The sequence below is a fragment of the Peromyscus californicus genome, unplaced genomic scaffold (assembly GCF_007827085.1).
Source record: "Peromyscus californicus insignis strain IS unplaced genomic scaffold, ASM782708v3 Scaffold_9__1_contigs__length_137607984, whole genome shotgun sequence".
Classification (NCBI taxonomy): domain Eukaryota; kingdom Metazoa; phylum Chordata; class Mammalia; order Rodentia; family Cricetidae; genus Peromyscus; species Peromyscus californicus.
In genome coordinates this window covers 12716843-12744728 of record NW_026294617.1, presented here as the reverse complement: position 1 = coordinate 12744728, position 27886 = coordinate 12716843, and the positions used below count along the sequence as shown (strand labels likewise).

General features: G+C 47.8%; 1 protein-coding gene across 6 annotated transcripts in view; it reads left to right on the top strand.

Moving 5' to 3' along the window:
* Positions 1–27886, top strand: part of Gnb4 (G protein subunit beta 4) — a 234267-nt gene that overhangs the window by 180838 nt on the left and 25543 nt on the right. Inside the window, exons 1-4 of one of the 6 annotated variants that reach the window (XM_052730260.1) lie at positions 4557–4672; positions 5253–5315; positions 22941–23036; positions 27027–27065. The exons of 1 other annotated variant lie outside the window; for it this stretch is intronic. In XM_052730260.1, the coding sequence (XP_052586220.1) occupies positions 22980–23036; positions 27027–27065 (96 nt within the window). In that variant the 5' untranslated portion in view covers positions 4557–4672; positions 5253–5315; positions 22941–22979. Of the gene's footprint in view, positions 1–4538; positions 4673–4810; positions 4833–5252; positions 5316–6577; positions 6599–22940; positions 23037–27026; positions 27066–27886 lie in introns of those variants that run through there. 4 more of the 6 variants (XM_052730257.1, XM_052730262.1, XM_052730261.1 and 1 more) reach the window with 4 other exon arrangements.

The window sequence follows — 27886 nt, the reverse complement described above, 5'->3', positions numbered from 1 at the left end:
GCAGGCTTGTGAGCTTGTACTTTTACTACTGATGGTAGTGCTTTTTAAAGGAAGATTTCACTGTTCAGCCTACACTGAGTTTTATATATATATATCCTTAAGTTTACAATCCTTCTGCCTCAGCTGCCAGTATGCTGGGATTTCAGGAGTTCATGAACACGCCTGGGCCAGAAGAACAGATTTCTGAAGATGTTTGTAAGGGTAGATGTTAGTTAGCCTTCCTGTTCTGGGACGAGTCACTACTTCATGGAGAGGTCTGTGCTCCTGTCACTCTGGCCAAGCTAGAGGAGAGCACATGGGACATCACAGCTGTGCTGTGTGGCTGTCATCAAGATGCCACATACTTCCTCCTTGTTCTCCAGAACACCTGCTCTTAGAACTCAGTCACTGGCCTGTGGGGAATTTGCAGTTCGTGGAAAGGCCCGAGAGAAGAGAAACTTAAGTTCCTAGCCCACACACCTGGCTGATCTTCCAGCCAACAGGTAGCTCTGGTTTGTTAACCCCGTGAGAGAGCCGTGACTAACAGTGTAGCGGACAGTGCAAAAAGCAAATAAAGTCGCTTCTGTCAAGGCACCAAGCCCTGTATACAAAGATGTTTAGGAGCAAAACAGACAGTTACTGTTGTGCCTAGCATGCTGTGTGACACTGTCACTGGACACGCACACACACACACACACACCCTGCTTGTTTGACTCCATTGTGTCAGGGTTTCTTGGAATTCAGTACCCTCATTTTCTACAATAAGGTAGACCCAATGCAGACTATATGGTCCCAAGGGAGGGCATATATATATATATATATATATATATATATATATATATATATATATATCACCACATGAATCCTCCACATGAATCCTACACTGGGTCTTTGACATAATATTCAGTTTGTGTTCTTTTCACCATGCCAAGTCCCTTTCCAACAGGATTCCAGGAACAGGAAGTACAAGATAAAGAACAGGTAACACATGGCTGCACACTTCTATTTCCCCTCTGATGCCTGTGACAGACATCACTAGTCCAGTGTAGCACTCTCCTAATTCTCTGAGATGCCTAGGGAAGAGGGATTTCAAATTGTTCTTGTTGAGTGGCTGAGTGAAATGATCCAGGAGCTGTAAGCAGCTCACAGCAGGAGTGTGTATGTGAGGGGGCAGGGTACTGCAAAGGTGAGCCCAAAACATACAGTGTGGAAGGGTTGGTACAAAAATGCACACTATGAGCAACAGGGCTGTCTCCAGTCTGAATGCTCTGTGTGGAGAATTTCGGGCAGAAACCACACAAAACTCACTCTGACAGAATCTAAGGAGTCACACTTCTCGCTCACTTGAGGAGCTCTTAAGGTCCTTCCTGTAAGACATTTTTTCAGCGATTTATTTGTTCTAACTTTTAAATTGTGTATATGTGTATACACACGTGTGACTGCAGTACCTACCCCTCAGAGGCCAGGAGGAGGTCATTGGATAACCCGGAACTGGAGACACAGGTGGTGTTGTGAGCACGTGGTGTGGGTGCTGTACATAATTTGGCCGCACGATTCTACACTATTCAGCTCTGAGAGGGAGCACTCAGTATTGGAAACTGTCCACTTTGCTGGTTCTATCATTCATTGCACACTTAGCAAAGTAACAAAAACAGAGCATTTCTAGAGTATGGTTTAAAAGCAGAAGTTACAAACCTGTGGCACTGTAAATGTGAGGGCCACTCACTGTGAGGGGAATTCAAATTCACATAATCAGGATCAAGAGAAAAAAGTCTCTGAACTTGACCAATTGGACACAGATCTCCTCTGTAAGTAACTGTCACCAAACCCCTGGGAAATCAGTTCCTTTCCTCAGAGCACGAATCCGAGAGTTTCTGAGTGGGTTAGGAATGAAAAACAAAACGAGCAACTGTGTCTTCATTTGTTTCTCCGTCCCTTAGCAGGTGCAAGCCCCCCTGCTGAACCCTATCCTGGAGATGAGGGTAAAAGACATTGGAATTCTGTCTCTGAGGCTCTCCTTATGCTCTGGAATAAAGCAGGTTTGAGAATAAGGACCTAGTGAGTTAGTGAGTCAGTAATCTAAATGTCTGCTGTGGCACCCCCAAATAATCACCAGGCTCAATCCGGAGAGGTAATCTTCTACACAGCCAGTAGCGCCAACAATGAGCTTTGTGCGTGTTTCTGTGTCTCCATACCTGTCTTTCTGTTTCTGCCTCTTGCCCTCGGTATCTGTCTCTGTCTCTGAGTCTGTCTCTCTCTTCCTTCCCTCTCTCTTTCCTCCCCCTCCACACGCACATGGGTATCCTTATCCATGGAAACATAAGGAGCCGTGAGAGTGCATCCACACACTGCGTTGCTCTTGGTAATGAAAATCTCACTGACTCTACTTTCCGATGCACAGTATAGGCTTAGTCTCAAGTGTGAGTGCTCTTTTCAGAAAACTGAAAGTTTTCTTTTCAGTTTTCAGTTTCTTTTCAGAAAACTGAAAGTTTCTGAAAAGTTGCTCAGACTGCAGGCAACCTTCCTGACACTTGATGTATAGGTCTGGCACTTCTTCATTTTCTTCTTAAGGGAGAAAAAAAAAGCAACAAGTGTAACAAAACAGAAATGTACTAAGAAATGGGTTTGTTTGGATGATAAATATTTTTTTTAGTACTTGGACTATTTTGGTTAGTATTTCTGTCCACGTCACATTTTCACAGCTCATCAAAGATCATCAGGTTTTTTTCAGGCTCTGTCGTCTGTGTTTTGGAGCTGTTGATGTCTGTTCCCCCCAATCTTCTCTAGAATAGAATTAATACTCCAGTGCTTTCCACTAAGTTTCCCCAAAAGCTTGTTTTTCAACATCCAGTTGAAAGCAAAGCACTTCTGAGAATCCACACGATGGTAAGTGCTAGTGCACAGGCTTAGGAGAGGAGCAACAAAGGAAAACAGGCATTCGAGTTGGTCTAGCCAGGTGCCATATCCAGCGGGACTCCACGTAACATACTGAAGCCTAAGGGGCCTCAGTTTGCTTATCTGTGAAACGGAGATAAAATACAAACAGGCAGGCTGGGGTAGGGAGTTGTAGATATACAGGCACTCCTCAAGTACCAGCTTCCCTTTGTTTCCAACGATATAGCTCAGGATTTATTACTAAAGCACACCATCGAAGACCAGACCGCTCAGACTGCAGGCACCTTCCTGACTCTTCATGTATAGGGCTGGCACTTCTTCATTTTCTTCTTAACGGAGAAAAAAACACCCAGTATTAGGGAAAGCAAAACTTTAGGGGGAAACCATTTCATCATCCTGGTACCTCCCCTTTCCACATCTGTGGTGGTGTGGCTTTTATACAAAGGCCGCATTTTCTTCCCAGTCACAAGCAGGGTGCTGAGTTTGGCCTTGTTGCCTGTAGGTATGAGAAGATTTTATTCCAGGTGATTTCGGGGGAGCAGCTGACAAGGAGGGAACGGAAGACCGCGGGGGTGTCAAAGCTCTCCTGGTATTCTTCAAACCCTTCTCCAGTGCTGCAATCCTGTTTTCCTGCACTGTTTCTTTAAATGTTTGACGTCAGAGAGGGAATGCTATAGCAACGTCTGTCAAAGTGGAATTAACTCCAAAGAAAGATGGGGGTGGGGACCAGAGCAATGCCCCTGCAGAAGAAGCAAATTGGAAGGAGACATTTATTTTATGACATTTTCAGTATAAAACACCCAGAGAAATGTGAACAAAGTCACTTGAGGTGCACGTGATGTTTAAGGAACAGACTTGGCAGGATGCTGGGAAAGGTCTTCCAGTCATCAGTGACGAGAGAGAGAGAGAGAGAGAGAGAGAGAGAGAGAGAGAGAGAGAGAGAGAGAGAGAGAGAGAGAGAGAGAGAGAGAGAGAGAGAGAGAGAAACTTCCAAGAGCTGACAGTCGGTCGGAAGCAGGCTCTGTGCAAGCACTGGTTTGTTCATAAATGTTTTCAGCCCCTTCAGGGGATGAGGGAGCCCGGATCACTAGCGTTATGTTCCCAGTGAACCTCGGGCCTCCACCGACGGGTGCGTCGGGCGGCTTGGCAAAACTGACGTTGGATTTCAGAGCTGCATAAGCGCAGACCGCATCTGTGGCTCTCCTGGCTCAACCCTGCAGCCCGCCTGAGCAGAGCAGCCCTGGCCAGGCCCAGCCGCGAAGACGTCGGGACACTGCTTAGACGGCGCGTCCAGAGGCACACAGATCAATCGAAACTGCCTAGGATGCGCTTTCTGCTTGCCAACCCCCGCAGAAGCTAGCTGCATGCTGTGCCCGCGCCCACCCGGTGCACCCCAGCCCAGGCCACGCGCGCGCCCCCGCCAGCCCCTCCCCACTAAACCACAGGCACCCCTGGCCCTGCGCGCACTAAGCATCCTCCACTCCACCCAGGCCAAGCGCGCTCTGGGTTCTGCGAGCCCCTCGAGCGCCCCCCCGCCCCGACCACGCTCGCCCCCCGCCAGCCCCTACCCAAGCCACGCGCGCGGCTGCCTCGGCGCGTTCCCAGACCCTTTCCCGGCCTCGCGCGCCCCCCCGCCCCCGCCCCCGCCCCCGCCCCGCGCGCCGCGCCCCGGTCCCCGCCCCGTCCGGCGTGCAGGGCCCTGGGTGTGGCCGCCGTCTCGTGTGGCGGAGCCTGTTCCCGGTTCGCTCCCCGCAGCCGAACGGCCAGCAGCAGCGCGGTGGTGGCAGCCGGGCTCCAGGTAGGAGGCGAGGGCTGGTGGCGGGGCGCGGGGTTCCGTGTGGACGCGGGCGGCGCGTTGCGGGTGTCCGTGTGGACGCCGGCTCCTCTGCGCTCGGCGAGGCCCGGGACGGCCCGAGGTCTGCGAGGTCCCCCGGACGGCCCCTCGGGGAGCCCAGATGGTGAGGACTGCAGGGCGCGGAGCCCCCCAACTTCTCCATGGGCTGCTGGAGCCTCATTGGGTTTTGTTTTGTTTTTTATTTGTTTTTGTTGTTTTGGGGTTTTTTTTTTTTGGATTTTTTTGTTTTTGTTTTTGTTTTTTTGACTGACACGATGCCCCGCGGTTTGGTTATTTTTAAGGGGAGGCGATAACGGATTTTGGATAATTGCAAGTTTAGAACAAGAAAAAGCGTTTTCTCATCTCCCATCTCTTTCTGCTTCAGAACACAAATGTACTGTGTGTGGCATGCATGTATTGCTCTCCACTAAGGGAAGACTGCGTTTTCAAAGTTGAGAGACGGCTTCCAGTTGTTTGTAGGAGTGCTGGGTGATTTTGTTTTCTCTGGTTCTCTCTCATCCTTTCCCTCTCTCTTTCCTTAAAGGGTGAAAATATAGCCTAGTGTGGACCCGCACCCTACCAGGGAGTTATCTTAAGACTTTGAAATGCATGTATTAGTCCCTTTTCATATCGGGAGCTGAGACGGCTGACCTTCTGTATTTTTTCAGTTTATCTGGATGTGATGGCTGACACATGCTCATGTGAGAGGGGGGTCTCCGCCAGTGGTCGCTGCTGGCTCTGAAAGTTTACTGTATATTTTAATATTTAGATTAAGAGCATTTAAGGAGTTTTCATTTTCGCATTTGGGTTTGCTGATGAATTTAAAACCGAAATAGAAACTTTAAAAATATCATTTAATGAATATTGCCAGATCCCTTGTGTCTACAGGTTATTAGACCCTGACGTTGATTCTGTGTTGTGGTTCTCTTGACGGCATGCCTTAAGCCCATGATCATTAGACAGGAAGCAATTTTGAGTTGTTGGTCTTTTATGAATAAACATATCAGTGTGTATTTTTACACTTTAAAAATAGATCCTGAGACACTTTCAAAACTAAGAATGGGAACTAAAATATTGGACATTTTTCTGCCATTACCACATACTGCTGGAGACTGGGTGAATTCTGTTTTCTTTCAGGCATGTTGCTTAAGTTGGGTCTGGGTTTTTGGTTTCTTTACCTTGCTGCCTAGTTTAATCTGATTTGTTGAAGGAATTATTTCCTGAAGCTCTGTCCTGGGCCAGGGGCAGTGAGCTGTACTATTCTGTCATCTCTCAGTCACTTCTCAAAGGACACATTGCACCTTCCACCAGCAGGGAGCTGTTAAATGACTTGCTGAGGTCTTGTAACTGTTAACTCAAGTTGGATTCAGGGCAAGATCCCTCTGTCCATAGAGTGCACGCTTTTCCCTCTAGGACACATTCATTTAGACCTAGGCTCAAGGAGCGATCCTCAGCTACTCACTGATGTATACATAAATTTCCTAGAAATGGCAGAAACCTGTGCTGGTCTTTCTGGTGTGATTGGTACCACTTACAGGTGTTATTTTATACAGCCAACCATCAGGCATTTCTTCCCTGGCATTCCTGGATCTGTGCCCCCTTTCTAGGGCACGGTTACTCTGTTGCTATTAAATACATAGCGATGACTTAACTGTCCTTCTGAACTAATACCTCTGTTTTAACATGAGCTCCAGAGAAACAACTATAAGCACTCTGGAAAGGTGGGAACAAGCAACTCCAGGCTTTGTGGGGCTCCCCTGTAATCCCCACTCCAAGAGCGAGGCAGGAGGGTGATCTTTGCTGGGCTTCATAGCAAGCCCCTGTCTCCCAACAACAAAACTGGATGGCAGCCTGCTTTCTCTGTGGGAATTCTTTGCTATCCCTTATGTGGTAAGCCAGGAGATGTTCTGAGAGCTGTTTTCCTTACCACCCTGCCCTTCCCCAAAGCTTCTGTGTGTCCAGGTTCTATAGGTCCCTTATGTTGTTATGGAAATATTCTGTGGCATCTACTCTAAAACACATTTTATGTCCAATGTTGTGGTCTACCCCAGTTACTGACCTATTTCTGGGCACTTGAGTACCAGGGCCTAGGAGGGTCTGAAGCTCCAGATACCCCTGAAGGTAGAGTTATTACAAGCCTTGGTGAGCCACTTGGGTGTTGGGAACTGCACTGGAGCTATCTTCAAGAGCAATGGGCTCTCTTAAGAACTGAGCCATCTCTCCAGGCGCTACAATCTTATTTTGATCTTGATTGAGAAGGGGTAATCTTCTTGTCAACTGGACAACCTGGGTAGAGGGACCTGAAGAATTTGCTTCATCGGTTTGGCCTTTGGGCATGCCTGGGGGCATTTTCTTGATTGGTAATTGATGTAGGAGCGCCCAGCCCACTGTGGGCACCATCCATAGGCAAACAAGCCTGGCTGTGTAAGGAAGGCAGCTGAAAGTGAGCATGAGAGCAAGCCACTGTTCTCGGTGGTGTCTGCTTCAGTTCCAGAGTGAGCTCCTGCCCTGACTTCCCTCAGTGATGGACTGTGACCTGGAAGTGTAAGCCAAATAAGCCCTCACCTCCCCAGGTTGCTTTGGGGCGGTGTTTTAGCACAGCAACAGACAAGCAAACTAGGATAGCCTATTTAAACAGCAAACAAACAAAAAACGCTTTCGTTACATTGTGTGTGTGTGTGTGCGCGCGCGCGTGTGCGTGTGCGTGCCTGTGTGAGTGAAAGCACACCTGTGGCTCTCACAAGTCAACTTGCAGGAGTCATTTCCTTTGTCCTGGGGTTCAAACTCCTGTTCTCGGGCTTGTTGACAAGTACTTTTTCCCAGGTGAGTCATCTCACTGGCCCTCAGACTGGCCTTTTTTGAGAAAACAAAAATAAATACAAGACAGATAGGCACCTCAGGGGTGGGTAAAAACTGAGTAACCCGGAGGGTAGGAGATTGGCACCAGTGTTGTGGGAATTCATTCCATTCAACCAATGGCTTTTGGGTTGTGTTTACTCCGCGGTGCTGACACCAGGTTTTGGTTGGTGCAGACATGCAGCCTCCCGACACATATTTCCAAAGGCACCCGGGCCAGAACAGTGGGTCCCACCACCTCGAACTCTGGGAATTCGAGCCACAGCTCTGCCAGTACCCCAAGACTCAGCACTGGTCTTCACGCAGGCCTGCTACTTCACTGTCGGCATAGGGCTGTCTGTTGTTTTTCCTCAAGTTGGTGTGAACAAAGTTCACGATATCTGGTCGAATAGGAGCTTTGAACACAGCTGGCAAAGTGACATTTTTGCCAAATGACTCCCCTTTTCAGAGTACACCGATATGAGGGGACAGGCACAAGCCATGGTGGGGAGATAACACACCACTTTGAACAAACCTTTCCTAAGAGTTTCTGGTTGCAGAAACGTATTATTCTTGTTTATGTAATGAGCTTAAGATGGGGGGGGGGGGGGGTTGGAAAATAGGGCTCAGCCAGTAAGACCACTGGATGCTCTTGCAGAGGGCCTGGATGTGGCTCCCAGCACCCACGTGGTGGTTCATAACCATCCGTAACTCCAGTTCCAGGGGAGCCAACACCTTCAACCTTTTCAGGCACCAGATACATGTTTACATACCTATACACAGGCACGAACACATACAAGCTGGAGGGGGGCTTTAGGATATGTTTCTTCATTATTTTTCAGACTCCATAACTGAGTACAAACAGTGAATAACCTACCATCAGAAGGAAAAAAAATTGAATCCAGGTAGGGTTTGAACACAGGACTGACCACTTTTGATCTCAATATAAAATGAACTGGGGAAGAAAGGCTTGCACTCTGCAGGTAACCCTTTATGTGCCTGGTGCAGTACAGCAGTCCTGAAGCCATCTTACATATATTGTCAGTTGAGAAGATGGGTATGCTGGCTTGAATGAGAGCAGCCACCCTAGGCTCAGATGTTTGAATGCTTGGTCCCCAGTTGGTAAAACTGTGAAAGATTAGGAAGTGTAGCCTTGTTGGAGGAGTGTGTCACTGGGAGTGGGCTTTGAAGTTTCAAAAGCCCATGCCAGGCTGTCTATTTGTCTGTCTCTATCTCTCTCTGCTTCCTGCTGATCAGGATGTAAAACTCTCAGCTACTGCTCCAGCACCATACCTGTCTGTTTCCAACCATGATGATCAAGGACTAACCCTCTAAAACTGTAAGCAAGCTCCCAATTGAACACTTCCGTTTATAAAGCTGCCTTTGCCATGGTGTCTCTTCACAGCAACAGCACAGTAACAAAGGCAGTGAGTGAATTCATTGATATTTTAGGATCTAGGCTCTTTACTCTGAGACACAGAAAATAAGGAATGAGGGCTGAGCGTGGAGTTCAGCTGGTAGAGTGCTTGCCTAGCATGCTAAAGCCCTAGCACCCCTAGCACCCCATAACCAGGTGTGGTGGCACATGTCTGTAATCCCAGCACTGCTTAGCATGTTAGAGGGCAGGCTGGGCTACATGAGACCCTGTCAGGAAGGAAGGGAGGAAATAAGGAAGGGCAGTGAGAAAGTACCTGGCATTCGGTTGGGACTAGTGGCATCCATGTGAACCTATGATTAAAAGATGGAAACACAGCTTGCATACTTGAGTACGCACATACTTGCACATGCACGTACTGCGTACATACAGCATATATTCACACATTTCCTGTGAGAGCCTGGAAGTGTGCACTGAAATGCCTAGAGCATGGCCGGTGCCTTTTCCAAATGACTGACTCTAAAGCTGGCATGGGGAAGCCATAGGGTGAGCCTTGAACTCTGTGCTACAAAGGAAGAGAGGCTGAAAACAGTGCTGGGGAATCTCAGAAGGATGTAGTTTGAAGGTCTCTCCAGAGCCTAGTCTGGAGGAACTCATGGACCAAAATCCCACGTATGTGAGAGGCCTACGTGATCCCAAAGCAGGCTTACCTGCCACTGCACCCCCTGGTTTCCTACCCCCTCCCCTGCTCACTCTGCTCCAGCATGGCATTTTCTGCCTATTGATCCAGGTTGGTTGCTTTAGGGGCTCTGCTTTTCCTGTTTCTTCTGGCCAGGGCCTGGTGCATGGGACCAGCGTCCTACCATCCCAGCTACACCCCCAGCCCTATTATTGTTCCTTTTGAAACAGTCTCCCTGTGTGCAGGCCGGCTTCTAACTTGTGGCAGTCTGTCTGACTCAGTGCTGGGATTACAGGGTGTGCTGCCATGCATGGCTTGCTTCTCCTTTCAAAGGCATGGCTCATTTCCTGATGTCATTCAATGTTACTTAGATTGATTTATTTTAAAACAGCTTCCCTAATCACCTGTGATCTCACTGTGGGTGTTTTCCTACATGGTTCTTGTCTGTAATTAGAGTTGGGTAGTGTGCTGTTGTGCTTTACTTTGGGTTCATTTCCTAAACAGATGAGAATAGAGTTCCTGGCTTAGTGGCTGCTCTGGGTGCTGTGATTAACTATTCTAACAAAAGCAGTTTGGAGGTCAAGGTTTTGTTTCGGCTCACAGTTCAAGGTGCAGTCCACTGTTGCAGAAGCCACAGCAGCGGGCACTTGAGGTAGTTAGTCACACAGCACAGATGCAGAGAGCAGTGGATGCATGCATGCATGCCACTGCTCAGCTTGCTTCCTCCACTTTATAGTCCAGGATGCCAGTGATGGTGCCACCCAGGTGATGGCCCTTCCCACCTCAAGTGATGAAGTCAGGATAATCCCCACAGGCATGCCCAGAAGCTCATCTTCAGGTGGCTCTGAAATCTCCCAGGCTAACGACACTAACCATCACAGTCCCATAGCAAGGAGAATCTTGGTTCTTGATTATTGCACCTCCAGAGCCTGGAGTATTTCTGGTTCACGGTGGCACCAACACTGGGTGGATGGATATGGCTATGGTTGGCTGAACGAGTGTAAGCACTCCTGTTTTCCAGCTCTTGTGTCTGACGTGGACCAGACGCCCTGCAGAGAGACTCCTCCAGCACTGTTGCGTGAAGCCCGCGAGTTTCCAACCTTGCTTTACACAGCCACCTTTCTCTTGGCTGCCCTCTGGTGGAGTGATTCTAACAAGTGGTGCGTGAGTGGATAGGTCACCAGAGAAAAACCAAACAGGGAAGAGGACGGTGGTGAACTGGGTGGTCCCCTTAAAGAAATCATTAAACCGAGAACTCATCTGGTGGAGCATTTGTCTAGTGTGTACAGAGCCTAGGGTTCGATCCTCACTGCTGCGTAAAACTAGATGTGGTGGCCCATGCCTGTAGTCCTAGCACTCAGAAGGTGGAGGCAGGAGGATCAGAAGTTCAAAATCATCCTTGGCTACACAGTATGCTTGAGACCGGCCAGGGCTGCACCAGACCTTCTTTCAAAAAAAAAAATCAATTTGAAATTTCCAATTTTATGGGCCAGATGTGTTGTCACACACCTTTAATTCCAGTACTCAGGAGGCAGAGGTGGGTGGATCTCTGAGCGTGAGGCCAGCCTGGGTTACATAGTGAGACCCTGTCAAGAAGGAAATATATAGATATAATTTTAGGCAAATGGTCAAATTTGTCCTAATCTGATCACAAAGAATGAAAAGGAAATGATCAGTGGTTAGATTGTAGAGGTAGATAGCTTGGGGTGAGGGGATGGCAGTGGGGGGGTGGGTAGTGCTCAAACACTGTACTGGAAGCCATGTTCTTCATCAAGATGCACTACACTTTCAGGCTGATGTTCCGGGGCAGGGGTCATGGGTGCCACACAGTTTGCTTTGGTACACTGCTTATGAGCAGAAAATGTTTGGTAGGCTCCCACGAGTGTCCCCCAGCACCATCTCCCAGCGGGTGTCCCCCAGCACCATCTCCCAGTGAGTGTCCCCCAGCACCATTTCCCAGCGAGTGTCCCCCAGCACCATCTCCCAGCGAGTGTCCCCCCAGCACCATCTCCCAGCGAGTGTCCCCCAGCATCATCTCCCAGCGAGTGTCCCCCAGCACCATCTCCCAGCGAGTGTCCCCCAGCACCATCTCCCAGCGAGTGTCCCCCAGCACCATCTCCCAGCGAGTGTCCCCCAGCACCATCTCCCAGCGTGCATTCTGGAGACCTTTCCTCCAGATGCTCTCAGAATGTGCTCTTTGTTCTGCTTTGGAGTAGTACTCATATAAAATGAAAATTTCCCCCATTACTGGGGCTTGAACCCAGGACCAAGAACAAGGGTCATGTGTTCAGCTATAGGGAAACCAACAGAATTCTATCTATTTTGTGCACAAGGAGACTGGTCCCTATGATCAGAGAGCAAATCTTGACTGAGTCTTAGGATTTTTTTATAGATATTTAAATTTTTAATTATCTTTATTTGTGTGTGTATTTATGTTTGCATGAAGGTGTGTACATGCCACAGTGTGGAGGTAGGAGAAAACGTTTTAGGCTGCTTCTACCACCTGGGTCCCAGGGATTAAATTTAGGCTTAGCAGCAAGTGAGCCAGATACTCTCTGAGCCATCTTTCCAGACAGACAGACAGACACACCCCAGTGTGGCCTTGAACTCACTTGAACTCTTTCCGATTCTGTCTTTTGAGTGATGGAATTAAAGGCATATACTATCATGCCTGGCAGTTTCTAATATTTTAAGTGGAAATTTAATAATGAGTGGCTTGACTTAGGACTTGTTCTCTTCTACTTTTTAAAAAGATGGTTTATTTGTCTGGTGTGAGTGTATGAGCCATTTCCCCAGCCCTTCCCCTAATTTTTATGAGTTCCTCACCAAAACACTTTGCCTAGGACTTGGTGTAAATATTGGACTTCCACTACTTGGTAATGTGAAATTAGGACCCAGTCCTGCACCTGGAGCTGGATGAGGCTTTAAGTTCCCTAATTGGCATGTGCCACGGAATTAATCAGGGCAATTAAGGTGTGGAGTGGGCAGTTTTTATTCTAATATTCTATAAATGAAATAGAACACGATGAAGCCAGGCATGGTGGTACATGCCTGAGAACTCACCACTCACGAGGCTTAAGCTAGCCTGGGCTACATGATAAGCCTTTTCCTTAACTAAATGAGTGGAATATGCTAGACAGTTATCTCAGGAAACTGAAATTTGTCCACAGGTCTCTAGTGTGCGTTGCCAGCATAGTGGTGCTCTGAGAACTGCCCACTGCGTATTCCCTTCCATTCTACTACAGAAATGTTCATTTCTACCTACGTGGGTTGCTGCCCCAGGTCCACCTGGGTTATGTTGAGGCAGTGTGGGCACCTATAATCCCTGTGCTGGGGGGGAAAACGGGAGGATCCCGGGACTCACCAGCTAGGTAGCCTGACTGGATAGGCAAGTTCCAAATTCAGTTGGAGACTCTGTCTCAAGCAATAAGGCGGAGAGTGATTGAGGAAGATACCTCATGTCAATCTGGGCCCTGCATCCCCACATATACATGATGGGGAATATTATTTTAGGTGTGTTACTTTTTGCTTGTGTTGCATTTGTTTAACTCTGTGAAGCTGTGTTGCTGAGCCTGTCGAAAACACCTGATGGTCTAATAAAGCTCTGAATGGCCAATAGCAAGGCAGGAGAAAGGATAGGCGGGGCTGACAGGCAGAGAGAATAAAGAGAGAAGGAGAAATCTGTGAGAAAAAAGGAGATGGAGGAGTGAAAGGAGATCTGGCAGCTGGAGAAGGACCTCCAGGGGCCAGCCACCCAACTACACAGCAAGCCACGGAGTAAGAGTAAGATTTACAGAAGTTAGAGAACGGGAAAAGCCCCAAGGCCAAAGATAGATGGGGTAATTGTAAGTTAAGGAAAGCTGGTAAGAAACTAAGCCAAGCTAAGGCTGGGCATTCATAATTAAGAATAAGCCCTCCGACTGTGATTTGTTTGTGAGCTGGGTGGTGGGGCCCCCAAAAGAGTAAAATGCCAACAACAACATATGCATGCACTTGAATACATGCACCTGTACTCGTGCACACGTGAGAACATCGATACCTGGTGTCAGCCCGGGGCCTGCACACCCACGTGGACGTGCACCTGTGCACACGTGAGGACACCAACACCCCCATACCACACACACAATAACTAGTATCTTTCATGCCTTATGTGAGCTTTTGCAGTCTGTGTGGCGATCCTCAGTAGCTAAGAACTTACAGGTCCTTGTTCCTGATGGACAGAAAGGCCCTTCACTGGCACAGCAGCAGCATTGTACAGCTAGCAGAGTGCCTTGCTTTGGTAAAAGTTGTGGGGATGTTTTAAGACGTGCTGTGAGAAGGCCATTTGAATTACACAGCTGCATTGTCTTCATTTTATTAATAAATCCGTGTGGATACAACGGCTCACTGGCATCTTCTGGTACTTGTTACTGGCACAGCCCAGCTCTTAAAAGTTACTTGATAGGAGACTCTGCGGTGCCCTCAATATGGGATAGTTGTCTGAAATTTGTTGGATGAGTCAGATACTCAGTGCTGAAACACTTAGTCAAGTTGTAGCAATCGAAAGAGGAGCACAGTTACCAAATACTTTTGAAAAAATTATTAATTTCAGATTGCCTCATTGACTGCAGTTCCACGTCTGCAGTTAACTGTGGTGCCCAGCTCCAGTTTGATCTGGAGCAAAATCACCATTGGGGAACGTCTTTGGGGATGACACTGTGCATTTCCGGTGCTTCTAAACAGGGATGTTTGAAGGCTGACGACAGAGTTCAGAGTTTAAAATGCTTGCCACATAAGCCTGAGGGTCAAAACTCCCAGATCCAGGGGGTTTATGTACAGGGTAGGGAGGCATAGTCAGGGGACTCTCAGAACAGCCTGGCTGTCAGGACCAGCCATATCAGCGAACTCTGGGTTTGATTGAGAGTCCCTGCATCAGTGTTTCAGGTTGAACAGCCAGATTTGGGATGATTAATTCCCACACACTTTAAAAACATGCCCACATGCTGGGCGGTGGTGGCGCACGCCTTTAATCCCAGCACTCAGGAGGGAGAGGCAGGCAGGTCTCTGTGAGTTCAAAGGACAGCCTGGTCTACAAAAGCAAGTTCCAGTACAGCCAGGATTGTTAAACAAAGAAACCCTGTCTCAAAATAACCAAAAACAAACAAGCAGAAACGTGAACACATACACCCTACACATGAAAAGGGAAAAGATAAGAAAGTATGAGTGTCTTATATACGTTGTGAGCATGTGGGTTTGTGCTGATATGTGTATAGATACAAGTGTGTGTGTGTGTGTTTGTGCCTCTGGTGTCATTTCTCAAGCACCTTGGTTTTTTGAGACCAAATCTCTCACTAGTCTGGGCCTCAGTGATCAGTCTATGCAGATTGACTAGTGAGCCTCAGGGACCCGGCTGTCTCCGGCTCTCTCGTACACCCCACCACACCTGACTTCTGTCAGGTTCTGAGGGCTGGAACCCAGCTCCTTATGCTTGCATGGGGAGCACTCTACCGACTTAGTCATCTCCGAACCCCCAAGTGGCTCATCTGTACCTCAGATTCCTTTTTATCTTTCCTTCTTCCCTGGAGGGGAGTTTCTCAGTTAGCTGTCTGAGCCTAGAATCCTGAGAAATGCAGGTATTTGAGAAACGAGTGAAGGGGCCTATGAAGAAACAGAGAAGGAATAACGAAGTCCAAGAGAGTGAGAGAAGTTGGATGTTATGACGGTCACAGAGATGAAATTTAAAGTGAGGAGGTGGGATCTGGGCTCCAGCAAACTGGAGGAGAGGCCCTTGGAAAGCGGCCTCGTGCAGGATGGGTGTCGCCTGGGTGCCAGCTGTGTGTGGACTATCAACAGCACAGCTTTCCTCTGCCGGTGAACAAGTCCTCAGACTGTCTCAGCCTCGCCTTCTGGTCTCCTCGTGTTTTGTCTCATTACCTTTCATTTGTGGTTCCCAGTGACCCTCGGGCGGGCGCTGGGTCCAGTTTGCTTGGTGGTTAGTAGTGTTTGCACTATATCGCATGCCCAGGGGAGGAAGCAGAGTGTGAACTGCTGCCTGCAACAAGTTGTGTTCTTACACTGTTTCGTCGTTCCTTTCCTTAAGGAGGGTAAAGTGCATATTTATACCTTTTCTTCCTTGTGGTTTTTTGAGATAGGGACTTGACATCAAGATTCGCCATGCAGTGGAGGATAATCTTGAATTCCTGATCCTCCTGCCTCTACCTCCCCAGTCTGAGATCAGAGGTGTGCGCCTGCCGGTATTCATGCATCTCAATAAGCTGTTTGGTTTTCATGTTTTTTCCTTGTGTTTTTATGAGCTGTCTCTGTTGTATCTGGTCAGAACCTTTGCTTTTGTTGCTGTGTATTAACTCTGTGAAGTACTGCCTTCACCCACTCCGCCAGGGGCAGGCCTGTTCTGACTGATGATAATTTTGATGCTCTGTGAGCAGCTGCACCCTGTTTGGAGATGCAGGCACTAGAGTGTCTGCATCTGGGGCTTCTGCATGCAGAAATGGAAACGGGTTATCAGGTTGAAAGACACCCATGCCATGCCATGCTAGCTACTGCCGAGGTGCCTAAGAGCTGGCCCGCCAGAATCTGAGTTAAGGTTTGCATGCAGCTTTACCAGCTCCTGACTCAGGTTAGAAGTGTGAAACTTTCCTTCAGTTTGCATTTCCCCAATTTTTGAAGTAAGTGTTTCATTTGGATATTGGTGTCTGGTGTTCCCCGATTGGCCCATCTGTGCACATGTCCCTGTTCATCAGTGATTGGATTTAAGGAGTTGCTTTTAAAATTCTGGATGTGGGACTGGAGAGATGGCTCAGAGGTTAAAAGCACTTGCTGCCCTTACAGAGGACTCAGGTTCAGTTCCCAGCATCTACATGGTGACTCACAACCATCTGTACCTCCAGTTCCATGGGTGTATCCAGGTGTATTCAGGCATGCATGTGGTACATAAACATAAATGCAGGAAAACACTCATAGACATGATACTAAAAAGTGAAAATAAAAGTTCTTAAGGCTGTCTTCACTCACCCTCCCTCTCCTCCTCTCCCTTATCTCTCTCTCCCTCTTTCCCCGCTTCCTCCTCTCATGTAGCCCAGGCTGGCTTGGGCTCACTGTATAGCTGAGGATGACTTTGAAATGTATAATCTTCCTCCCTCCACCTCCCAAGTACTTCTTGGAATTTCTAGGCATGTACTACCATGATGGGCTCAAATCCATAATTTCCTCATTTTACCCTGGTGAGCCTCTGGGATTGTCAGGCACGCCTCACAGTCCAGGCGTGCATGCTAGATTCTTTATAGAAGCAGCCCGGAATGCAGTGATTGTTGAATAAGAAGATTAACATTGGCCGGGCGGTGGTGGCGCACGCCTTTAATCCCAGCACTCAGGAGGCAGAGCCAGGCGGATCTCTGTGAGTTCGAGGCCAGCCTGGTCTCCAAAGCGAGTTCCAGGAAAGGCGCAAAGCTACACAGAGAAACCCTGTCTCGAAAAACCAAAAAAAAAAAAAAAAATTAACATTAACGTGTGTGAGTGATATATTCTTCTTAATGTAAAGTCTTTTTTTTTTTTTTTGAAGTAGAAAGTTAAAGGGCTTGGATTGTGATGTGGCTAAAGGATCAGGTGCTCACCTGTCATGAAGGCCCTGGATTCCATCCCTGGGACAGGAAGGGGGAGGGGGAGGGGTGTAAAAGCGGTTTTTCTTTTTTAACAGCAGAGAGATGAGGTGTGGAAGGTCAGCTTTGGTGTCACCCACAGTGAGTGTGCCGTAGTCCTGGCTGTCTGGGTTCACAGCTCAGGAAACCCCAGATGGCCTCTTGTAACTCCTGTCCTCCATTCCTCCTGCTGAAGTTCAGCTGGCGTTGGCCAGATGAGGGAGGCTGAGACCTCTGATTTCTCAGGATGAACTGGGGTCCTGCTCAGTTCCCCTCATTAGAAGTTCTAAAGGGAGCTCTGAACCGTGACTGCTGGTGAAGTGGTCAGGTGAAGAGTCGTCGTCTTGAGAAAGGCTTTACTTTGGATTCTGGTTTCTGCAGTTCATGAGGAACTGCAGAAAAACAAGATGTTTGTGATGGCGGCCCTGTAGCAGAGCAGAACACTCAGCTCCTCAGGCATCAGGCAAAAGGCAAAAAAGGACGTGCCCCATGGACTGCAGACTCTTTAACCGTCTTCCCTCTCCATGGCAGCATCTGGGATGAAGGTTTTTAACAAACGGACCCTACCATAGCCCTGTACCCCATCCCCAGAGACTCACATGTATCTCACATACCATAGCCCTCTACCCCATCCCTAGTGACTCACATGTATCTCATACCATAGCCCTGTACCCCATCCCCAGAGACTCACATGTATCTCACAGTGCAAAACATCCCCCAAAGTCTTAACTGTTCCAGTCCAAGACCCAAGCAAACTCAGCCTGTGGGTGAGGTACAGGGTGGACATTCTTATTCCAAAAGGGAGGAAGAAGGGTTGGAGGAGGAGGGGGAAGAGGAGGAGGAGGATAGTAAGGAGCATCAGCCCAGAGCAAGACCAAATCCCAGTGGGGCTGACATGAAATCTCAGTGCTCCCTGTATGTCATCTCAGTGCTCCCCTGGTTTGCTCCCACCGTGGCTGCGGAGGGCTTTCTGCAGCTGTGCTGGTGGCAGCCCATGTGGCTCCCACACCATGCTGGCTTTGCCTGCTGTCTGTAGCACATTGCCCAGATCTTTACCTTCCTGTGTCTCCATGGCAGCATCAGCCTCACTCCCTCATCTCCATCACACATCACCCTGCTAGGGGCTACACGATGGGACTGACCCACAGCATGCTGCATGGCCACCAGGCTTTGCCTTACCGTCCTGTGGCAGCCATAATTCTTGGATTCTGCATGCCTGCAAAATCAGCTTCATGTAAACAATGCCAAGGTCAGGAGAGTTCAAGATGTGCCTGGGATCACTTGAGTGAAGGCTGTAGCACTTGTATGGACTTTTGTGCTCTCTCACTCTTTTTCCCCTCCCTCCCTCTTCCTCTTTCTCCCTCTCTCCCTTTCCCTCCTTCCCTCTCCCTTCCTCTTTCTCTCCCCCTCTCCCCCTCCTTCCCCCCTCCCTCCTTCCCCCTCTCTCCCTCTCCTCTCTCTCTCTCCCCAGGGGAGAGACTTGGGCATGGTTAGCCACTGATAGTAGGATCCAGTTAGTAAATAGAAAAGATTAGTTGTTGGTTGAAAGTGGGGACTTATTTGATAGATTACATTGCTAACATCTGGCTCCTCTTCGTGAATGTAGTAAATCATTCTGACTTACTCAGCATCACCAACAAGGATTCTTGCCAAATATGGATATTGAACCTGAATATACTGTAGCCTCCAGATCTCATTCCTAATATATAGGAAGTAGAGAAGATTAAAAAATATGATAAACAAGCACCGTAAGACGTAGATAGGGCGTGGGGTGTTGTAAGGTACAGCTCTTCTCCTGACATAGTAATAATTCTTGCCTTTTGCCACTGTGGCTTCTCTAACTCTTAAGAGTAAATTTTCTTTATTTCTTAAGCTATTTCAAATTAGTTTATTTACTGGAGACCAAAGTGTCTTAGGAGCTGAGTCTATGGTAAAGAATGAAGTGAAGAAAGGCCCTGCCTCGAGTCAGTACATTTTGTTGGGCGGAATCAGACCACAAATAAGCAAATACATACTAAGTAGTGTTGGAAATAAGGCAAGGTCTTGATAGTGAAAGTGGTATGTGCGGGTGTGTGCAGGGGTGACAGCTGAGCAGGCCAGGGGAACCTGCACTGAAAATATCAGGGGCAGGAGCATTCCAGAGAGAGAAAACCGAAGTCGGAAAGCACCAAGGCTAGAGCTCCCTGAGTGTCCTCAGGGAGCAGCAAGAGCTGGGGGAAGGAGAGGGGTCGGGGCGTGTAGGGAGTGTGTGAATATGAGAGAGAAAGACTGACCGCTGCTGCCTGGCCTCTGCAGGTCAAGGTCAAGCGCTCGGCATTAGGGGCTGGGGAGAAGATCCCACTGGTAAACTGCTTGCCTTGCAAGCATGGAGACCTGAGTTCATCTCCAGAATCCACATTTCCACATTAAAAAAAAAAAAAAAAAAAAAAAAAAGACAAAAAAAAAAAAAAAAAAACAACCGAGCTTGGTAGTGAACTTGTAATCCCAATGCTGGAATGTAATTGAACTTTTTGGACCACCAGCTCCCAAATAATGACACAGAGACTTATTAATTATGAAAGCTTGGCCTGAGCTTAGTCTTGTTCCCAAATAGCTCTTAAAACTTAAACTAACCTGATTGTACTAATCTACATTCTGCCATGTGTCTCGTTGCCTCTCCTCAGTGCAGTAGCACATCCCAGTTCCTCTGTCTGGCTAGCAAATCCCACCTCTCTTCTTCTCAGAGTTCTGTCCCTTCCCAAAAGTCCTGCCTATCCTCTTCTGCCTAGCTGTTGGTCGTTCAGCAGAGACTCATCTTCACAGTGTACAAAAAGATTATCATCCAGCAATGGGGAGGCAGAGGCATGCAGATCTCTGGTACTGATAGGCCTGCCAGTCTAGCCTGCTTCGTGAGCTCCAGGCTAGTAGGAGAGACTCTATCTCAAAAGAAGGCGGACAGGGCCTAGGAAATGATACTGCAGTGTGCTGCATAGTTTTATGTCAATTTGACACAAGCTAAAGTTATCTGAGAGGAGGGAATCTTAATTGAGAAAGCACCTCCATAAGATCAGGCTGTAGGCAAGCCTGTAGGGCATTTTCTTGATCAGTGATCAATGGGGGAGGGTCCAGCCCATTGTGGGTGGAGCCATCCCTGGGCTGGTGGTCTTGGGTTCTATAAGAAAGCAGGCTGAGTAAGCCATGAGGGACAAGCCAGTAAACAACACCCCTCCTTGGCCTCTGCATCAGCTCCTGCCTCCAGGTTTCTGCCGTTTGACTTCCTTCAATGATGAAAAGCGATGTGGAAGTGTAAGCCAAATTAACCCTCCCTCTCAGCAAATTGCTTTGGTCATGGTGTTTTATCACTGCAGTAGTAACCCTAAGACACCCAGGTTGTCCTGTGGTTTTCACGTGAGCTCTTGTGTGTGTGTGCTCACATGTATGTATGAACACATGCATACACAGAGAGAGAATTCAGCTTTGAGAGCCTGCTGTCGACATGAGTGGGGAAAAGTCAAGGGCAGAAGAGAAGAGGTCAGGTGAGAGGATGGTGGCTTGACCAAATTAATAGCACCAGAGGCAGGCAGACTCCATCAGCTCATGGGACAGATGACAGGATCGCTAATGGAATAGATGGGAAGGTCTGAGGGAAATGGAAATGAATGATTCCCAGGTTTTTGTTTCTGAACTCAAATAGTTACAGCAATAGAATTACCATTGTCTGAAATACAGGAGAATTGGGGTGTGTGGAGATCAGCTTTGAAATACTAAGTTTGAGTTGCATGTAAAGCTATCCCAGTTGGGTGTGGTGGCCCACACCTCTTGTCTTAGTTAGTTTTCTACTGCTGTGAAGAGACACCATGACCAAGGCAACTTACAAAAGAAAGCCTTTATTTGAGGACTTGCTTGTTTCAGAGGATGAGTCTATGACCATCCTGGTAGGAAGTAGGGCAGCAGGCAGGCAGGCATGGTGCTGGAGCAGTAACCAAGAGCTCACATTCTGATCCATTAATTGGAGGCAGAGAAGAGAGACTGAGCCTGGCATGGGCTTTTGAAACCTCAAAGTCCACCACTAGTGACACACTTCCTCCAACAAAGCTACACCTACTCCAACTAGGCCACACCTCCTAGTCCTTCCTAAACAGGTCCACCAACTGGGGACCAAGCATTTGGATATATGAGCCTTTGAGGCCATTTTCATCCAAACCATCATACCTGTTATTCTGGCACGTGGAGGGTGAAAGCAGAAGGATCCGTTCAAACCAGCTTCAGGCTGGCCATGGTGTGTGCCTTAATCTCAGAACTTGGGACCAGGCAAAGTCAGGTGGATCTCAGAGTTCGAGGCCAACCTGATCTACATAGTGAGACCCTGTCTCAAAGACAAACAAAAGACAGAATGAAGTCACAAGCCAGCCTCTCGCTAGACCTGTCTATCATCAGTTCCTATGGTTTGGTCTTAAATACCCCATCTCAAGATCTCTCCCTCATCTTTCAATCATTGTTGGCCTAAAATAAGTGATAGAGCTGGGTGGTGGCACACACCTTTAATCCCAGCACTCAGGAGGCAGAGCCAGGAGGATCTCTGTGAGTTCGAGGCCAGCCTGGTCTACAGAACAAGATCCAGGACAGGCACCAAAACTACACAGAGAAACCCTGTCTCGAAAAAACCAAAAAATAAAAAATTAAATTAAACTAAAAATTAAATAGGTGATAGAAAGACCAACTCTGTATATAGTGGGTTTTTGCAGCACCAGATGTATAAAGTGGGGACGTGACTGCTCCAAGGTATGGTTGAGAAGAAGGTTTTTATTGTAGATATGAGGAGAGTACAGCCAGAGGCGTCTGGAAGAGTCCAGGGCAGGGAGAGGAGTGGTACACTGCACATGGCCCGCAGGCTGAGCTGGGCCATGAGAGAGAGGGGTGAGGGAGTGAGAGAGGAGGCAGAGAGAAAGGAAAAGGGAGAGGGCCGAAGGACCAGGGCAGCACACGTCAGATGGCAAGGTTATATCGGAGTGAGAAGCTGGCGGAAGGGAAGCCCGTGACTGGTGACGTTTGGGTAGGAGTGGGTGAGACGAGCCGCTGGGTCTCAGTGAGCCTGGAGGCCGGCAGTGCTTTGGCATGCTGACAGGCACCACAGTAGACATTTGTCCTGGGTTTCTTTTGGACCCAGCACTCTCCATAACACGGGTTTTCTAGAACAGCAAAGGGGTAGGTATCTGGAGTACCATGGATGCACCTGAGGATGCTGGGATTAGAATAGAGGAGAAAGGAGGAAGGAAAGGACGACTGTTTACCTAAGCTGGAAACCAAGGCAGTGGCTCACTCGCTGTGTCTGGAGCTGGTGTGGGCTCTTGGGGGAGCTGGCTCCACGGGAATCGCTTATGTGGGATACTGCAGAAATTCTGAATATTCCTTTGTGGGCATGTATGTATCTAGGCTCTCCTTCATAGAGAGTTTATTTCTGAATATTCCTTCATAGGTATGCATGTGTGTGGACAAGCACCTCCTTCATGGAAGGTTTGGCACAAATGACTCCATGTTGGTATTGACAACGTCCATGTCCTCCTCCTGCATACAGCCCCTTTGTGGATGATCTCTGTTTGTTTATTAAGCAATTTTAAGTTCCATTAATGTTGGTTGTTTCATTTACATTTGGAAGGACTAAAAAGTTATATATCCGCGCTTTACATGTAGATTAAAATACAAATTAATTGGCACTCACCCCCCTCTTAGTTCTTCACGTGAGACTCCTGAGGACAACAGTCACAAAGGATGAGTGAACTGGAACAGTTGAGGCAGGAGGCTGAGCAGCTGCGGAATCAGATCCAGGTAGGACGCGTTCCACTTGAAATCATCACTGCTTAGCTTAGTTTCAGCAGTCTGTAAACACTATTCATTAGCTTATTGGTCCGCACATATTAAATCATTCATGAGGCTGGAAGGGGTTGGCCTGAGCTAGTTGTGATGTCATATACCTGTAACCTCATCCTTTGTTATTTAGCAAGCTCAGAAGCCAGCTTGGGCCAGGCAAGACCCTGTCTCAAGGAAACAATATGGACATGGTTAAGTTGTTTTGAGCATGCTTCTAGAGAACTCTCCCCCAAGTCATTCCATACCACTGCCCATGCTGGCTGACTCTGAAAAGTGAGTAGCATGCCTAGGGCCGGTGAGACGGCTCTGTGGGTGAAGGTGCTTGCTGCCAAGCCTGATGACCTGAGTTCTATCCCTGGGACCTACACGGTGGCAGGAAAGGACAGACTCCTGACAACTGTCCTCTGACCTCCACATATGTGCTGCGGCGACCGTGCCCACACACACAGTAACATTTTTAAATTAATGAAAAGTAGAATGTCTAATCTAGCTGAGAGACAAGTGTAACGATGAGTTCTCATCTAGGAAGGGGTCAGTGTGAGAGAACAAGGCTAATGGGGGTAGTATGATCAAAAACAATGTCCGCACAGATGAGAATGTAATGAAACCCATAGTTATTATATGCCAATGGAAAGCATTTAAAAATTCTCTCCTTCGCACACTGAGAATCATAGTTTTTTGGTAGGATACACGGCACAGATGTTACCCTATAACTCGAGGAAATATTATCTCAACAGTATTTTGTTGCAAGACAGTAATCTTAAAAGACAAATGTGATGCCTTTCAGTCTGGGAAGTAACTGAAATGCCCAGCCAAGAAGGAACAGATCAACTGAAAGCCACTTAGAATGCTGGTCATGGCACAGGCTGTGGTCACAGTGCATGACTCAGGCTTAGGCAGGAGAGTCTGGGGTTCAAGGCCAGCTTGCTCTACCTCAAAAACAAACAAAAGATACTTAGACTTTGGGATCCTTCTGGTGGAGAAGAGTTGCCAAGTGCTGTGGGCAAGCTCCAGGGAAGGGCCTGTAAACAGTCACAAGAAGTAAGTGCCCAAGGGGCAGCAGTGGAGCAGACACTAACTTTCGGGAACCAGGGAGTATCCAAGAAGGAAAATTCGAAGTGAAAAGATGCCATGGCCTCTTTGCAGTTGGTGGAGGAAGGAGCATGTTGTAAGTAGCCCAGCAGCTGCCTGCCTCTTTTCACAGAGGAAAGTACAAGCTAAAACCATTTACAGATGTCTGTGAGGAACAAAGGGAGAAGTCCTGATGACCTGGAATGTAGTTGGGGGCCCTTGCCAGTGTAGATGATTGGCTAGCTCAAGACCAGTGCTGCTCAGCATGTAGGTTGTGACCCCTGAAGCGGTCAAACGGCCCTTTCACAGGGGTTGCCCAAGACCATCAGAAACACAGATATTTACATTACGATTCATACCAGTAGCAAAATTACAGTTATAAAGTAGCAACAAAAATAATCTTATGGTTGGGGGGTCAGCACAACGTGAGGAGCTGTATTAAAGGGTTGCAGCATCAGGAAGGTATCACATGATACGCTGTTTGAGACGGTGTAAAAGTCAAGAATACAGTCTGTAGAGAGATGTTATGAGAAAGAAGGAGGTGAGAAAATGGGGTGGAGGAGGGGGATGAAGAGCAGCCAACAGAAAGTGCTCCCCAGGGACTGAGATGGTGCCGCCTTTAACAGAAAAGGTGTAGGTTAGTAGCTGAGCCAGTGTTTGGTATAAAGTATTTAGTGTAAAGCTCTGGGTTCCATCCCAGCACCAAAAGCAAAAAAATCCCAAGATGTGTCTCTGCACACTGGACCTAAACACCTAAAGTGTTTATTAATGGCACAGTCACAGTTGCTTGAATGCAGAATGTTTGTGCAGGTTTAGCTCTGAGGCTGGAGAGAGGGCTCAGAAGGTAGGAGCACTGGGTGCTCTTCCGGAAGACCTAGGTTCAGTTTCCAGCAACCACATGGTAGCCTATGGTTATCTGTAACTCCAGTTCTAGGGGATCAGTGCCCTCTTTTCCTCTGAAGGCACCAGGCATGTACATGGTATACAGACACATTCAGACAGAACACTTACATAAAACAAATAAAATTTAAGCCGGGCGTGGTGGCGCCCGTGGGCCATGTGCCCTGCTGGAAGCGTACCACCAGCCGCCTGGAAAGTCAGAGACTCACTGTATACGGCACCAGCCGGGGGAAGGTGGTTAACTAACAGAGATCTCTTTCAGGGAGCCATCTCAGGATGTAATCACTGGGAAGGGGAAGCTGTGGGCCATAGTTTTGCACACACTGGTTTTAGGTAAAGGTCAGCCATTTGTCAACACCCACATGCAGAGCGGAGGAAAGGCCATACCAGCCTCTGAACCTGACCTGGAAGGCTTTGCCACTCCCAGGGGTCTGAGGCACTGGGCTTTGATACGGTCATGTTCATGTCAACAGTACACATTCGCTCAGGACCTCATCCACTCCCCATAGTTAAATATGTCATCAAAAGAACAACAACAAAAGAAAAAAACCCAGAAAATTGTATCTCATCAAATTAAAAACTTACATATCAAAAAACCCTATTAAGGGGCCAGAAAAATGGCTCAGTGGTTAAGAGCACTTGCTGCTCTTACAGAGGACCCAAGTCCAGTTCCCAGAGCTCCCATCAGGAGACTCACAACTCACCTATATCCAGTTCCAAGGATTTGACTCTCTCTCCTGGCCTCTCCAGGTAACTCATACACACATATGCATAAGTAAAATAGATTTTAAAAATGCTGTCAAGTTTGAAAATTGTACATCTTGTAAGGGTCAAGTGGGTAGAATATGTAAAGAAGTACTATATCTGGACAATAAAAAGACAACCTGACCTAAAAGCTGGCAAAAAGCTTTAAATAGAGATCCTTTCAAAGACATGGAAAGACAGATACACAGGCACACACACATCACACTCACAAACACAAACACAGATGTATACCAACGATGTACGTGCACAGATTAATACTCATAGGCACACACACACACACACACACACACACACACACACACGCACACACAGCATGGAAAGACTCTCGATAAAATCCAAACCACAGTGAGATACTTCACAAGTAAGATGGCTGTAACTCAAAGCACAGACCATCGTAAGAGTTGGAAGTGACCTGAAGATGCTAAGGAACTGGAGCCCTGGACATCGCTGGTGCAGCAGCTCCGAACAACAGCAGGTAGAATTCCCAAAGAGATGGAAAACACAGCATTATGCTTTGTAATACTGAAAAGTGGAAAACTCTCAACCACCGGATAGAGTGCTGAAAAGCCACCCATTAGAACCGTCACCCTTAAAATGGAGGCACGCTGCTCGATACAGTGTCGTGGCTGAGCCTTGGAAACAAGCCGAGTGGAAGAAGAAGCTGTGTACTGTGTGACTTGATTTACAAGAGAGGTCTGGTTGGCAAGTGCACACAGAAAGGATGAGTGGAGGGAAGGAGAAGCTGAGGCATGCAGAAAAGGGGGACCAGGTGGATGGAGTTTCTTTGGGAACAGATAGACATGGTAGGCATGTCTTAAATTGGATCATGGTGTGGTTCAATTCTGAATGTACTTAAAAAAACCCTCTAAATTGTGTACCTTAAAATGGCCCCTTTTATATTAGGTAAAGTTTATTTCAGCAAAGTTTAAGATGATGTAGCCGGGCGGTGGTGGTGTACACCTTTAATCCCAGCACTTGGGAGGCAGAGGCAGGCGTATCTCTGTGAGTTCGAGGCCAGCCTGGGCTACAGAGTAAGTTCCAGGAAAGGCACAAAGCTATACAGAGAAACCCTGTCTCGGAAAAACAAAACAAAACAAAACAAAAAGAATAAGATGATGTGATGCAGTAAAGCTTTATTTTCAATAAACACAAGCCTGTTCCATCTAGAGGTCCCCCCCCTCCTTAACATGTCATCATCTTTCTTTGCTCTAGGATGCCAGGAAGGCCTGCAACGATGCCACGCTGGTTCAGGTAAAGTGTCCCCAGGTCATGTTAGCAGCTCACATGAGGTGTCACCATTTGGGTGACATCGAGACTGTTGTTCCTGAAGGTGCCGAAATAGAAGTCTGCAGGACAGTACGTGCTGTGGAGACATGCAGAATCATCCAGTTCATTCTAGTCTTAAGCACTTTCTCAGTCTTTTTGGTATATGCTGGTTAAGCTCTTTTTCTGTGCAGTGTGCATGTGTGCGTGTGTTCGTGTGTATGTGCATGTGTGTGGTGCCCTCAGAGGCCAGAGGAAAGAGTCAGATTCCCTAGAACTGAATTACAGGTGGCTGGGAGCTGCCATATGGGTGCTGGGAATTGAACCTGGGTCCTCTGGGCAAGCAGTCAGTGATCTTAACCACTGGGCCGTCTCTCCAGCTCATGGCTTTCTTATAGACAATTCTTTGTCCATTTCTTTCTAGTTTCCCTTTATAGCTGGTGTATTTTTTTCCTATTAAGACATCCATATTTTGGGCGCACTGTGACAGCTGGGTACATATGCAGTGTGTCAAGTCAGGGTACTAAGAGTTTCCGGTGTTTATCATTGCTTTGTGTTGAGAGACCCAAGCCACTTCTCTTCTGGTTCTTTATAAACTGTTGGATAGGGACTGGCAAGATGGCTTCAGGCCAGGCAACTGCCCTGCCAGCCTGAAGACCTCAGTTCAGTCTCCAGAGTTTGAGTGAGGTGGAAGGAGAGAGAAAGCTCCACAGAGTTGTCCTCTGACCTCCTCCACATGTGTCTCTCTCTTTCTCTCCCCCTCACACACCGTGCGCATACATTACCTTTACCCTGTTTGTAGGCTGGCA